Genomic DNA, 14757 nt, shown 5'->3' with positions numbered 1-14757 from the left:
TGAGTTACGCAGCTAGGTCCTCTCCGGATCCCACTGTAATATGGCTGTTGGTAACAGGACTTGGGGAAATTGCTTCCCCAAGGATATATCAAATGTCTTTCTGGGATAGAAGAACTTTCTATTTCATCAGCATTCTCAGTTCTGAGCAGCCTTGAGGCGTAGCTGTTCTTCCAAGCGTTCTCTGTCTTTCTGGACAATCTAAGCAGAGACGCTCAGCAGCCACAGCATTGCCACATTTACTGGACAAGATTACATTTGAGTGCATGGGAACACTAATTAACCCTCACTACCTTCCTCGGGGTGCGTTTTCTTTCTCAAATTATTTCTTCATCCACCAAGGTCAGCCTCAAAATACTCATTTGACTGCATGTGTGGAGTAGTGCATAAAGTACTGCTTTCATTTGACGGAGAAACTGAAGCGAAGGACTTACCCAAAGGCACCCACAAATAGAACAAATTCTGATTCCTGTTGTCTGTATCTGATGTGAAAATTTGCAATGCTTTTCTTCCAATTACAATTAAAGGAAAATTTTCTGCAGTGCGAAAGTCAGACAGCTATGTATTTTTAAAGAATAATACAAAAGGTCTGTGTTCACAAGCACATGAAGATGTTTTCATGTCCTGTAACCCCCCATGTGATCCTGCTGAGGGGCCCATATCAAATTAAAAAACAACTCCAACCTTTATGAGATAGTAAACTGTCTCACTTGTCTCTTGTCCTGGAGTTAATCACCTTCCAAGTTAATTTACCGGTATGTACTTATTTACTTCGTGCACTTAATGATTTAAGAACATAAATTTGGAACTTCCAGTGACTTCCCAAGCCCAGGTTTAAAATATGCCTTCAAGACATGATAGCAGTACACCAAAGATACTTTACAGAGAGAGGAAATTCTACAGTGTGATTCATTTGCATGTTGGAAAACAACTGGGAAGAAAGAAACTACTCTGAGAGAGAAGTCTCAATCTACGCTATCATTAGCGTTGAGCATAACATACCAGAGAGATGAATGGAATGTTAATGACAACACACTTGAAATACTTTGGGGTTGGGGAACATTAGAGAGATTGACAGAAGTGTAAATATGAGCTCTGGAATCCCTTCAGCATTCTGGGGCCTTTATTACAGTCTCCAGGTTCACGTTTCTCACATTTCTGGACTTAGATGACTTAGGAGGAATTCCAGTGTAAACACAAAAAAAGACAAAATAGTGTGGCAGAGGAAATAAAAAAGGTGATTGTCCTCAGGTCAAAGGGTGTAAAACTAGGTATGTATTGTACTGCATGAGTTGCCATGGGGAATTTATTAGGTGAAATACGTGTAGGCTAATACAGCATTCTAATAACACCTTGTGTTTATACAGTGCTTTTCATCTTGAAGTATAATAATTTATTATAAAGAGTTCCTTCTGTTCTGCAAAACCTTCAAGCATTTGTAAACTGTGAGCTCAGATTAGATATAAGGATGAGCGAGTGTAAGAGATTAAACAAAACAGATCAACTATTACTTCTTTTTTGAAGCAAACCGTTTTTCCTTGAAGCATTTCATGGCACCAGAATCAAAACAGTTCAAAGAAAAGGATACGGTTTGATAAACTTCACTAACTCAGGAAGTTTTGATGTGGCCACAGGTGGGACATGTGAACACTCTGTGCATGAAAGATCCCGTTATTGTGATTGAAGTCTGAGTTAATCATGGAAAATATTAGACATTTGAAATGAAACTATCATGAAATTAAAATGTTGACACCCCTCAGCAAACTGAAAATATTTTTGTTTCGTTAGTTTCTCTCTTCATGATTTCAGGTTCGCTTTTTTTTTCCTATAATCTCTATAATTTTCCTACTTCTAGAAAAATATTTCTTGTCCATATTTGAAGCTTACATAACAAAAATTGTTACATCTCTCAGTGGGGTTCTGTAAGTCCAAACACCATTTCAGTTTGCTGCACGACTGTAGCTCTCTCTGGGGTCTAATACAACAGTCACTTTGCATCAACAACCCTGCCTCAGTGCTTAGGACACAAACGAAAACTACCTGCTCCCACTAAAACCGACATGCTTGCGCGAGATATTCCATGAGGACGCAGTATTTTGCAATCCCCAGTTCGTAGAAACAAAGTGAAATTTAAAATGTATAGGTGGTTTCAGATTTGCTTTTCGCCCACAGGTACTGGCATCACGGCCGGTTTCCCCCCCCCCCCTTCTCGCTGTTGATTAACCTCCACAAACCCACGACACGGAGCGCAAGCCTGGACGCCAGCCTGCGCTACTCCGGCAACAGGCAGAGCCGAGAGCTTAAAAAGCGTGCGGGCTGCCCCTGCCCTCTGTTGGGCACCGGCGCAGAAGTGCTCGGGCGTGGAGCAGAACCCTAGTAATTGCAGGAACGTTTCGCGTGGAAGATGCCTGCGTCTTTTGGAACGGTAAGAAAAATTCTGGCCTTTATCGCAGTCATGCAGTCCCGTCTACGAGTCTGTTGCAAACTCTTTGGGCAACTCAGTCACCTTCTTTTCTGCCTTTTCGTTTCACCTCAGGCAATAAAGGAAGATTATTAGCCCAGCGACAGGGGTACACTTCCCTTAAACTAGTACATATGCTCACAGTTAATGAATACAATACAGCAGCTATGCTCTACACCTAGAGCGCTACACACAGACGTAGAAATCAGGGGCCGATCTCTTCCTTACGTTTTCTTAAATTAAATCTTGGATAATCAAACTGCATGAATTCCCTTTCACAAGCATTATTTGAGTCGCGAATTTCAAAAGCCCCGAAAGAAAAGCATTGGAAGGGAGCGAGCGAAAAATTCCTCTCAGCTGGGATACAATTCAGTATATAGGCGACAACCAAAATGTCGAAATATTAAACGCTAACCACAAATAGAGGAATTTTTAATCGGTTGGTGATTTTTGTGTGTGAACAAATACAATAGGAAATACAAGTATTCAGATTTAATATAGCTGAAACTCAGTCTCGAGCTGGACTCAAATCTCCAGAGAACAGATTAGCATAACCCTGATAATAAAGGCTGAGGTGAAATCTTTAGGAAAGGACCGTCGTGACTGATGCCTGCTAAATCCTCTCTTGCACGAAGTGGCAGGTAAATATGATTTTAGTGCAACTTATTCAACATGCTTATTGTGCCAAGAATGATGTTAAGGCCAGGTGGAATTTTGTGTTTTACAAAACACTTCACAATACCCCTGTTGTTAAAATGTTTAATCATCTTTTAAGCGTAGGCATCTCACATCGTCCCTTAAGGGAGAGGGCTGTGCGCAGTCGTGCCGGACGGTCAGCTAAGGATCCAAGACATAGGAGAACCCTGCGCTCGCTTCAACGGAGCAAGATTTTGCAGCGTTTTCTTGTAAGATGGTCTGGAAACGCCATCTTAAATCAAGACTGAATAGACACTACCTCTTCCTGTCACATTTGGCCTCCTAACTATGTAAGGGAGCAACTGGCTTTACTCTTCTGAAACATTACTGAAGCAACAAATGCACGAACGTGATGCAAAATGATTTGCTGTATTTTTATGGGCCTACCGGTGGAATCCTGCAAAAAAAAAAGAAAATTGCCTGCGTACTGAGTAACTGAAAATGAGTTTGTATTTATCCATCTTACGAACACTGGAAATTCGAAGAAAAGATTCAGGAGCCTTACAGCAAACCACCACGTACAAACCAATCCTTGTTCAGGAAAGAAGAAAATCGGACAACCCCGAGACCCCTCCCAAATACAATCTTCTATAGCGTCGTAATAATTGACCGGCGGTGTCAAGGTTCGCTGCGCTTCTGTCACCGCGATTTCCGCCCTCGCGGTTGACTTTCTGCCTCGGCACCGCGACCACCCACGTACGCTTTCCCGGCGGCACGGCCTGCCCGTCACCCTCGCGGGGCCTGGAGCCAGCCCCGGCCACGGCAAAGGCCCCGCAGCCCGAACCCGGGGGGGCCGCAGCCCGAACCCGGGGGGGCCGCAGCCCGAACCCGGGGCTCTGCAGCGCAGGAAACACGGCAGCTTTAGGCCACCAGGTCCCGAGAGCACCGGGCCGGCGGGGCCGCCCCTGCCCCGCTGCCTCCCCAGCTGCGGGGCTGCCCCGCGGAGGCGCTGGGGCGCGCTCGGCCCCCCCAGCAGCCCGCCGGCCGCCATGGCGGGGGCCGGAAGCGGCAGTCAGCTGAGCCGCGGGTGACGCACCCGCGCCCCGGAAGCGGGGCGGCTCCTTCCCGGAAGGAGACGCCAGCGCCGCGTTGGCCCCGCCTCGCCGGGCCGCCATCTTGGCTGGGAGCCGCGGTCGCGCCGCAGCGGGGAGGCGTGGGGGTCGCGGCCCTGCCCTGCCCGCTTTCTCTTGTGGCGCTCCCTTCCTCTCTCCCTTCCTCTCTCCCTTCCTCCCGCCTTCCCTTCCTCGCTTGGCCTCTGGCTGCAGGCAGGTGGGGCGTCCCGGCGGTGGAGGGGCCTGCTCTAGCAGGGAGAGGTGAGTGGGGCCTGGGCCGGCGGGGCGAGCCCGTGAGGGAGCCCAAGGACCGGGGGGGGGGGGGGCTCGGCTCCCTCCCTCTGTCTCTCCCTTCTCCGGCCTGGTGGGGCCCGTGCCGGGCAGCCGGCTCGCTCTAGGCCGTGAGCTCCCCGGTTGTCCTCTTGCTCCTTCTTCGGTTCTCCCACTCGCTGCCCGTCTCCTCAGGCACGGAGCGGCCACCGGCAGGGCCGGGCTCGGGCTTAGCCGCGGAAAAGAGGCGCTGGCTGGGCGCCCTCTCCTGCGCGGCTGCCTGTTCCCCGAGGCAGCAGTGGGGCCTTGGGGGCCGGGGACCTGCGGTGCCCTTGCGTTAGTTCCCTGAGCCGCCCTGCCGGGCTGGGAGCAGGGCTGGGGCGCATCGTGCTGCTGGCGCCTGGCTCTCTAAAGGCTGGGCGGGTTGCTTTCTTGCTTGCCTCTGGTGAATTGCATCGTGGAGATGGGAGAATGGGTTTGCGGTCGCAGCTTCTGTAAATGTTGCCGTTTACTTTCTGCGTTCAAGATACAAATGTTCTTTCAGAAAAAGGCTTTGAGGGGTGTTAAAATCCCAATAACCGTACTTAGTGCTGTAAAGTATTTCAGTGTATTTTCGCAGTCCATAGCGAGGGGCGCTATTGCAAGATTTCAGAACAAATAGTTGTGTTAAATTAAAAAGACACGATTTAATCTATATTTTAAAGTCAAAACTGACTTCTTTAGAGAAAACTTTGTAATTTTACGATTTCAAGAGGTGTGACTTAAAAACGCGTGTGACCTTCAAGAAAAGATACTGTATGTTTCAAACAATGATTTACAGTGATTCTGACAAAAGCCAGGTTAAACGCGTTTATTTTGAGTAGGGTTTGAATATTTGACCACATACAATTGTTGCTTGTGGTTTAAATATTATTTCTTTAATTGTTCTTGGCTATCTGTTTGAAGTAAAGGAATAGAAAGGGTTATAGGCAATTAACATACTTTTCGTGTCAAATGCTGCTATTGTATTGTAAGTATTGTCTTACCTCTTTATACAAGCTGTTTGTAAAATCTTTCCTTTTTGTTCTTGCTTGAATTTTCATGCATAAAGCTGAGTAACTTGATAAATTTCTCGGGGGCGGGGGGGGGGGGGGGGGGGGAAGTGAGTTAAATAGCAGTTGTTAATTGGTATGTGTTCTGTAAGTGCATTGTAAGGGCTAATGCTTTCTTTGTCTTGTAAGCAGCATGGAATTTCCTTTCTTCACACTGACTTTTCTCACTTTGGATGAGGTCTTTGTTTATCTGGAAGAGAGTAATCTGGCTCAAGTTCCCTTCTGTAAATTCAACTGACACTTAAGCAGGCAGCAGATTTAATTTAAAATCCTTCACCTCAAAGTCAGTAATAAGGTTATTGTGGTTTTTTGTTTATTTATTTCAAATAACTGGATGTGTAGAAACAGCAAATGAATTTAAATCATGGGCAAATTTTTATAATAGATAGTCAAACTGAATAGGGAAATGAATTACTTAAAAAGACTAAGCCCTTTAAAACAGTGTCATAATGATGTGTGTTCAGCCTAAACACAGGACTGGTTATTAAGAGTTCAAGTGGGTTCTATAGTGCGGCATGTTTTCATGATAGCAATTCACTGTGGTATTTAAACAGCAGTGTTCTGGAAGGAGTATTTTCCCATTTTGGCAATATACAGACTCTCTTGGGAGCGTGTTAGTTGGTTAAGATTTTGCATGGTTCTCGCCACTTAAAAGTTGCGGTAATTTGTATTTTAAAAAAATACTCTAAGGTAGATTTTGCAAAAATCTGGAGCTATGTTCAATGAAGCATAGTAGCTCTGTGTCTATTGAGATTGTATTGAGATTGTGTTTATATATGTTTTTAAAAACTAGATGAGCAACAACAGTAATAAGAGAGCACCAACAACAGCGACACAGAGACTTAAACAAGACTACCTTCGAATTAAGAAAGATCCAGTGCCTTATATCTGTGCAGAGCCCCTCCCATCTAATATCCTTGAATGGTAAGAATTAGAATGAACTGTTCATGCACTTGTGGAGAGAACAAGATTTTCTAGGTCATCAAGTCTGACTTCCTCACTCCTACAGATTGTATGGGAATCTTGGTTTTGGGAGGTGGAGTATGAAACTTTTGCTGAAGTGATATTGATCTTCATTTTTCTAGAGAATTTGATGTCTGATTGTGTGATGGCTTTCATGCTGTTTAAATGTCCTTCTTTGTCTTAGGCACTATGTTGTACGGGGACCTGAAATGACTCCCTATGAAGGTAAAAGTTAGCATGTAGCAAAAGCGTGCATGTACTTTGTGTTGTGATTGGCGTGCCTGAGCAATTGCATGCCTGTTTGAATGGGCAAAATATAACTACTGTAAATAGCTCTAAAAACTGTTAGTGCAGTTTCAGTGCTGTGCGTGACTTGTGTGATAGCTTGTTGAAAACAGGTAGTGGTACCGCTGTCTATTAGTAATTTTTCTGTTATCAAGGACTCTAACAAAACCACATTTAGGTTAAACTGAAGGCAGATAACTTCCTGTTAAGTAATTGCTAAAAGTCTCGGAGCAAATAACTCGCTTTAGATAGTATGTGACAGTAAAAGATAATTTAAAAAAATCCCATTTTGTTACCACATAAATGTTCTCAGTCAACCGAGACACATGTTCTCTTTATGAATTTCTCTGGAGAAAGTGAGGAACGTAAAAGCCTTATTACTTTGTTGTAGTCACATATTTCATAACATCTTCTGGAGCCTCTCACAAAATGCTTTTTAAAATTGGATTCTTCATAGGATTGTATTTGCAGTTACCTGTGTTTCTGGAAAACCAACCCATTTTTATTGTATTAAATACACTTTGGCTGGTTTTCCTTAAATGTATTATGGACCTGACAACAGAAAGTACTGTTTGTAATACGCATGTGAGAGAATTGCCTCCAGAGTAAATCTACTGCAGGTGTGGATCATTATTCCTGTGTTTTAGAGGCACAAGGTGATGAGCTTGATCTCTTTAGTGTGAGGGGGAAAAGGAGACAATAAAGGGTTTTATTTGGCCCATTTTGAGTAGCAGCTTAGGACTTCATCTTCATGCAAAATAAGTAATTCATGTCTTTATGTAATGCAGGTGGCTATTATCATGGGAAACTAATATTCCCCAGAGAATTTCCTTTTAAACCTCCTAGTATTTATATGATTACACCTAATGGAAGGTTTAAGTGTAATACAAGGTAAGGATTTTCTTCTAACACTTAAGCAATTAACACCATTTTAGCAATATGTATAATGTGTAATAATTTTAATGGCAAAAATAAAACACACTGCATGTCTTATCCTTTTGAAGGTTGTGTCTTTCAATCACTGATTTCCACCCGGATACGTGGAATCCAGCTTGGTCAGTCTCAACGATCTTGACGGGCCTTCTTAGTTTTATGGTGGAAAAGGGCCCCACACTGGGCAGCATAGAGACGTCAGAGTTCACAGTAAGCTCCAGACTGTGTGATGTACCTTTTGTCAGCTTAGGGAATGTTGAACATGACCTCAAAGTTAAAACAACAGCAGCAGCTGGCATTTTGGTATCTCAGAAATTAATATGTTGTTGCCTACTACAGATGATGGGCAGATGAATCAAGTCAATTTTGGGTAGTGTGGGGATGGGGAGAGGATTTCTTAGAGAACTTAAAATCCTTTTTAGTAAACAGTATGGTTAGGACTTTCTTTCTCCTTCCTTCCTTCCTCTTGAAGTGTCTGCCAAGCAGGCACACTAGTACAGAACGCTAATCTCATAAGATGAAGAATTGAGAACGTAAGTTATGTCTAGAAATGGCTGTTGTAGTGAATAATATTCACAAGTATGAAGCTGTAAATGTTAGAAACTAGTTGGCTAGTGGTTTGCACCGTTCTTGTGGGAAATAATCAGATGTTTAATTAAAGTACGTTAACTTCATTTATATGCAACTGCTGATAACTTTTGTTTCCTCCACAGAAAAGACAGCTTGCTGCACAAAGCTTAGCATTTAATTTAAAAGATAAAGTCTTCTGCGAGCTCTTCCCTGAAGTGGTGGAGGTAAGGGAATTCATCTGTGCGAGAATTTGGTTTTCTGTAGTTTTTTTAACTTCTCTATGTAGATCTGTAAACTAATTCTTTAGGACTTTCCCAGACAGTAGCTACTTTTGTTAATCTTGGAAGCCTTTTAAAAGGCACTTTTGCTATGTGTAAGAATTAAAATCTTGAATCTTGAAATGGAATTGTTCTTCTGCTGCACAAAGATCCCTTGTATAGAGAATCAAATATTTGTATTTAGGATTGGTATCATAGCCTTGATTGAGCTGCACATGCAGCAGATGTGGTTGCGGTCCCCGTATTTTAGAATTGCATACCGTGTTTTCTTGAGTTTGGGTAGGACTAATCTTTGTATATCTGGACTTGGTCCATCAATATCCTGAATTTTTTTTCGTAATTCTCCTTTAAGATCAGAGACTCTTGTATTCTTCCTGCCTAACTTCTGAGAGTGGGTGATATCTTTTTAGGGTATGTATCCTCCTTGCACAACACTAACCTTGTAGGTGTGTTGATACACAGTTTATATCGTCATGTATAGGTAACAGCTGTAGGATATAGAAATCTGCCTTGTGTAAGGTTCTGAAAATGGTTACCCTTCAGCCAGGCAACAGTTATATAGATGGTATAGGTTTAAGAAAGAAAGAAAGAAAAAAAAAAAAGGTGTATCACTTCATTCAGACTTCTGGGATTCTCTCACCGATTTCCACTGATGGTACTTGGTTCTAAAAGGTCTTGCCTGTTAGGAATGAAGGATGCTCCTTTCTTCACTCCTGTCTCAAGATGGTTCCCTCCCTGTAACTCCTTAGGGGAGGAATTCCATTCTTTCAGCCTGCTGTTGAGATTTTGAGAGTTAATTTTCTGCATACCGTATGAATGGGAACAGTTTTCTATTACAGACTCTGTTTCATGACTCCTGAGTTACAATATTATAATGCTGATGCTCATTGTAATTTGGAATTCTAGGTGTAAAATTTATTTTGTCAGGCAAACTGTTTTGGGTTGTACAAATTTCACCAAATTGCAAACCTTAATTATTGCACAAAGAATATATACTGTAGAAGAGTAGGGAAAAGATACAGAAGAGCCTTTTTCCAGCTGTTTTAAGAATGAGATGTGTGTTTTTGTTAGAGATAACCTGAGGTCATAAACATATGAGCCCAGCTAGTGAAGTAAACACTGTCCACAGACAGAAATGGCCTTTCTGGGCAGAGTGGCGAGTGCTTATGGAACTTCAGGTTTGATTCATCTATTATTATTCTTAAAGGTATTCACAAAGCTCTGGTTTAAAAACCATTCTCACTCTTTGTCTCCTCCTGGGACAGCCTTCTGGGAAAAGAAAAGTTTTATCTCCATTTCCTTTCTTCCTCACACAGATATAAATCTGAACTGAAGGCTTTAATTGCATTTTCTTACCCGTTACAAGAATGCCAGAGAATCGGAAATACTTTCTGCAGTACTGTTTTGCCAGTACCTAAATCATTGGGAAACACTGAAGACAATAATAGATAACTGCTGTTGTGTTCCGAGTACAGGCAGATTTTTAACGTGTAATACTTAATAGTCCTAATGCTTCTAAGCTTCTGTGATTGCTTTCTTCATTTTTTTAATGTTTTGTGTTCAAAACAAGCTGGACATGCAAGACTTTTGATGCAAGAATTTCTCATTTCTGAAAAAAGGCTTCTCAGAAAATGTACATGTGAACTAAAAATAAACTTGGCCAAATGATTGTTAGTGTCAACTACTGAAGTAGGTCACTTTGGAAGAAGTTGGGGAGACTGTACAAAGTATGCAATGCAGTTAATTTAGTTAAAAAGACCTACAATATAAAGGAGTGTACCATATCCTATTCCTAAAGTTACGTAAGAACTTGGGTTCTGAAATCTTTTCAGGTCACCCAATAGCTTCACCACTTTCACTTCCAGCTATTCAGTTTTCTCTTTTCTTTCTCCAGGAGATTAAACAAAAACAGAAAGCACAAGAAGAGCTCAATAACAGACCTCCATCCCTCCCTTTACCAGATGTTGTCCCTGATGGGGAAGCACACTACGGTCAGAATGGAATACCCCTTCTTAATGGGCATGTACCATTGGCACCTGCCAATCATCCAGGTCTCCAACAGGCCAATCGTAACCATGGACTTTTAGGCGGAGCTTTGGCGAACTTGTTTGTTATAGTTGGTTTTGCAGCCTTTGCCTACACAGTCAAGTATGTACTGAGAAGCATAGCGCAAGAATGAGGATGATAAAAGAAATCCAAGACCAAATTAGTGGTAGTTGCAGAATGAGTGGGACTCTTTGGGCATCTGACTCTGACACTGGGATAAATATTTGTTTTACCAAGTCGCAGGTAAAACATTGGTTGGCTCATGGGTTATGTTTGGGGAATGGCATAGTTTGGATTAGTCAGAAAACTAAAAGAAGTTCTGCTCGCAGATCCTCTTGTCCTCGCTACTATTTAGTAGTGGCTCACAAACAAGTCAAAGCATTATTGATGAGACGCTAACATTTCTAGTGCTTTGATTTTTATAGCAGTTTTCCATCTGTTATTTGAAATTTAAAATCTTAAGCAAATAGGGCTTTTTACTTCATTGAACAATTTTTAAAATTTCACAATTTATGCATATCGTATTTTATTTTCATTAGGGAAGATTCTGTACAGGTGTTGAAATGATTCAAATAGAGATTTCATGTGGACTTGGTAAGGGTTTGGTTAATGTGAACATTGATGCTACAGAAGATTGCTGGTTTCTTTTCTAAAATGGAATGAACATCATTGCATATCTAGTCAGTAGTGATTAGATGAGTGGGAAAATAACACCATGTGTGTTAAATGTGTTGTCTAAATTGTCACGATGTAATTGAAGGTTTTATTTGGGCTACAAGAAATGCAGTTGCCGGCCTTTAGGAATGATTAGCAAGAAGCAGCATTTGAATCAGTCTTCAGTGGGGCTGCCCATATCCAGTATTGTTTTGGATTTGTTCACTTACAGATTTCCATTTTGGGAGATGTTATATTTGAAAGCTGTAATACTTAATTTTGATCACAAGGTGCCACTGTTGAAAAAAAAAATAAAACTACACACGTCACTGGAGAGTTGATTGTGTATTCAGAAAATCTTCTCTGGATTTCTTGGGCTTTGGTAAATCAAGTAACCCTAGCCCTTGTGAAGATAAGACAAATGAGTCTGAGTAACAAACCATCTTCTTCAGAGTCAACTGAATTAATCTGAAGTGTCACTAGCTGAAGTAAACCCTTAAAATTAGTTCCACTTGCTTACTTGAAGATTTGCATAAACTTAAAAATCCACCACCACCACCAAAAGTCAAAACCCAAACCTTTCTAATTCGTCTGAGGTTCTAGAAGCTTTTTGCTTTTAGGTAGAAGTTCATCACTGTTCCCCTTCATGATTCCCCATGATGATTGATGACTGAAATACCGATGTTTGTTCATGGGATTACAGGACTGTGGATAAACACTAAAGCTCCTAGGGTAGTTCAAAAGTATGAAATTACTTGTTTAACTGAGTTTGCTTGGTTTCTCCCCCCCCCCCCCTTAATTTTATCCAAATGCTTTTTTTCATCAGAGGCAAACTTACTGTGCCTTTCATAATTGACAGTGATGCCTAATCATCTGGGGAAGAACACACTCACTGTTAATGGTACAACAAACTGTCAAAGGTGGTAGCAGAGTAAAAAGCTCTGCATCTAACTGCATAGTCTTATTTTAAGTATTGCGAAGAGCCCAAATAAATATTACCTCATGTATAAGAATTTTTTTTGAAACGGTTTTATTTTCCCTTTCAGATTTGTTCTCTCTCTCTGCTTCTTGGTATCTTGAATTGTAAGCGAAAATGTATGTTAACCCATGAGCCATGCAGCTTAGAGCATCAATAAATGTGACCAATTCTCTGCAATAGGTAGGAATTATCAAAACTAGCAGAACAGCTCTATACTAAAGAAATCTTAAAGCAGTTCTTACTGAGGTAGGGAAGGAGGAGATGGGGTGTGTGGGGATGGAATTTGGAAAAGGCTGGATTTTAAAATGTATTTATAAATCTTTGATTTTTTTTTTTAATTTTGTGGTTTTATCAAATCTTATTTATAACTATTTTTTAATTTACCTCTTGTATGTGCTTAATCAGCTCTTGTAAAAAGAGAAGCACCGGTTGTATCTACCTAGAAACAATTATGTTCTGTCGGTCTGGGGCTGTGCTGGGAAGGAAGGGGGAGTGTCATGTCTTTCCTGCAGTGACAGGATTTTCAGGATGGCTTGTCAGACTGGTATTTTTTCCTCAAAGCATATGGACCTGTAGCTGAGGCTGTTCTGCCTCATAGATCTTAGTATCATTCAAACATGTTTGTGTTCTCGCAATGCCTTTTATTACCATTGACATCGCCTACAGACAGAAGCTTATAATTGGTTATCTATGTTTATCTTATCTTATGGAAGTTCTTTTGTCCACATAAATGAAGACAAAGGCAAGGAGACCTTGGGCATGGTGTGTTTGCCTCTTTTGTGAAATGTACCTAACCAAGGTAAAAGAACTAGTAAAATCCGGAGATGTTGAATAAAAGGCATTTTATTATGTGACAAGAAGTTGGCCTTAAGCTACACCCAAGTATTTGAAGGTGGGTCTCTTGTTTTTAGTAAGTGCCGCAATTGGAAACAAAAAAACTTTGGTTAAACCCTGGACATGCTGCATTTTTTCTGAGGATTGGTTGTATTTAAAAAACAAAGCAAAACTTCCAATTGCATTTTCTCTTCAGTACCCTGGATTCAGAGAAAGACTTGACAGTCATTTCAGGTGCCATTTGTTGAAAGCTAGGAGCAATAGCTGACTGAACCCTTGCACCTATGGCTTACAAGATTTTGATACGTCTCCTTGCTCCTTGCCTTTGGTAACGGAAGATTTATTCCCTTTTGTGTAGGTTTTACTGTTTTGTGTTTTTTAAAAGCATTTATAATAGTATGCAGTATCTGATCTTTTTGTTACCAAAGTCATTAGATGGAGTAAACCATTCTTTGCCATGCAAAAATATCATGCCCTGAAGCAGTGCATTACTTAATGTAATAAAACTAAAAGCTGTCCCTCAGTATATGATATTGGAACAAGTGTCTGGCCCTTCACTTTCATGCTGCAATTTCATAGATTTCTGTGAGATTGTTATACACAGGTGGTAGGGAGTTTTTGCAGCTTGAATCAGAAGACATCTCAGTGGTCGCCTTTAAAGATCTCTTGATTTTTAAAATCCTGGATTTGTGTGTAGTCATAACTTTTCTCCCCCCTAAGACTTCAAGGTCACGGAAGTTACCTTACTTCAAGCATGTACTGAGGAGTAGAAATGACTGCATTGTAAAGTTGTTTGTTCATAATAAACATTCATGATAAAATTTATACTTTCTGTGGGACTGTTTTTGGGAAAGGAATCACTGGGAAGAAATTTAACTGGATGTATATGGACTAGAAAACAAAAACTATGGCAAAAGTGCATCCCTCCCACCTCCACATCTATTTATTTTTTTCTTCAAGTTAGTTTGGTATCCCTTACATCTGTGGTAAAACACCTCCAGGAAGACCTACAGGTAGTAACTTCTTTTAGATCTTTTGTTTGATAATGTAGTTCCTTTACAGAGAGGTATTTGTTCTGTAATGACATAAATGTCACAACTGTCACTGTAGTGCAGTACCTGTTTTCAGTACCTACTCTGAGACATGTAGGAGCCACTCTAAGATGCTGTTCCATTGTTTTTGCCAACAGCGATGATGTCTCTGAAGAAAAAAGTAGATTGGAACCTTGCTCCTAACTCAGCATTTGCTGTTTGAGTACAGTTTGACTTCAGTCTGCTGCTATTCCCTTAACATCTGGATAGCTAGATCTGTGATATCGGGACAGCTTCAGTGCTGTGTGAAGCAGTAAATGTTACTCAGAGGCTGTCTTCACTTTTGACTTTTAGAATTTGATTTTGGACTGGCATTCCAGTTGTGTGTGTGGATCCAAAACATAGTTGTTTCTAGTAGCAATTTCTTTATAACTTGATGGAAGTGGGTGGTTTTTTTTGCTTGGCTGACATCTGCCGGGGTTGAGCTGTGTCCTAATTTGTTTTATGAAATGATGCATTTTCCTTATCGCTGGTATTTCCACCTTTTTTTTTTTTCCTTACTCAGAACAGTTCTTGTGCCTGGAGTTGTTTTGCGCTCCATTGCTTAGACTTGGTGC

General features: G+C 41.2%; 1 protein-coding gene across 4 annotated transcripts; it reads left to right on the top strand.

Annotated features, from left to right (window-relative positions):
- Positions 1–4275: 4275 nt before the first annotated feature.
- On the top strand, positions 4276–13934 carry UBE2J2 (ubiquitin conjugating enzyme E2 J2). Of its 4 annotated transcripts, none has more exons than XM_076356383.1 (8): positions 4276–4467; positions 5700–5850; positions 6361–6491; positions 6715–6755; positions 7604–7706; positions 7820–7958; positions 8462–8542; positions 10491–13934. In XM_076356383.1, the coding sequence occupies exons 3-8, from the start codon at positions 6361–6363 to the stop codon at positions 10773–10775; spliced, it is 780 nt and encodes a 259-aa protein (XP_076212498.1). In that variant the 5' UTR covers positions 4276–4467; positions 5700–5850; the 3' UTR covers positions 10776–13934. The 4 variants fall into 4 exon arrangements, with proteins under 4 accessions (XP_076212498.1, XP_076212496.1, XP_076212495.1 ...); XM_076356381.1 differs by having other exon boundaries at positions 5700–5862; XM_076356382.1 differs by lacking the exon at positions 4276–4467 and adding an exon at positions 4675–5485 and having other exon boundaries at positions 5700–5862.
- Positions 13935–14757: the final 823 nt, after the last annotated feature.

This window comes from Aptenodytes patagonicus, chromosome 19 (genome assembly GCF_965638725.1).
Source record: "Aptenodytes patagonicus chromosome 19, bAptPat1.pri.cur, whole genome shotgun sequence".
Taxonomy (NCBI): Eukaryota; Metazoa; Chordata; class Aves; order Sphenisciformes; family Spheniscidae; genus Aptenodytes; species Aptenodytes patagonicus.
The sequence above is the reverse complement of the archived record's forward strand: the minus strand, read 5'-3'. Positions and strand labels throughout refer to the sequence as shown.

What these genes read in the sequence shown, in the direction of transcription:
- UBE2J2 (XM_076356380.1), top strand. Translation starts at nt 6,361, where the DNA reads ATGAGCAACAACAGTAATAAGAGAGCACCAACAACAGCGACACAGAGA. An exon ending in CCATCTAATATCCTTGAATG is followed by an intron (nt 6,492 to 6,714) that starts GTAAGAATTAGA and finishes TCTTTGTCTTAG; the next exon opens with GCACTATGTTGTACGGGGAC. An exon ending in TGAAATGACTCCCTATGAAG is followed by an intron (nt 6,756 to 7,603) that starts GTAAAAGTTAGC and finishes TATGTAATGCAG; the next exon opens with GTGGCTATTATCATGGGAAA.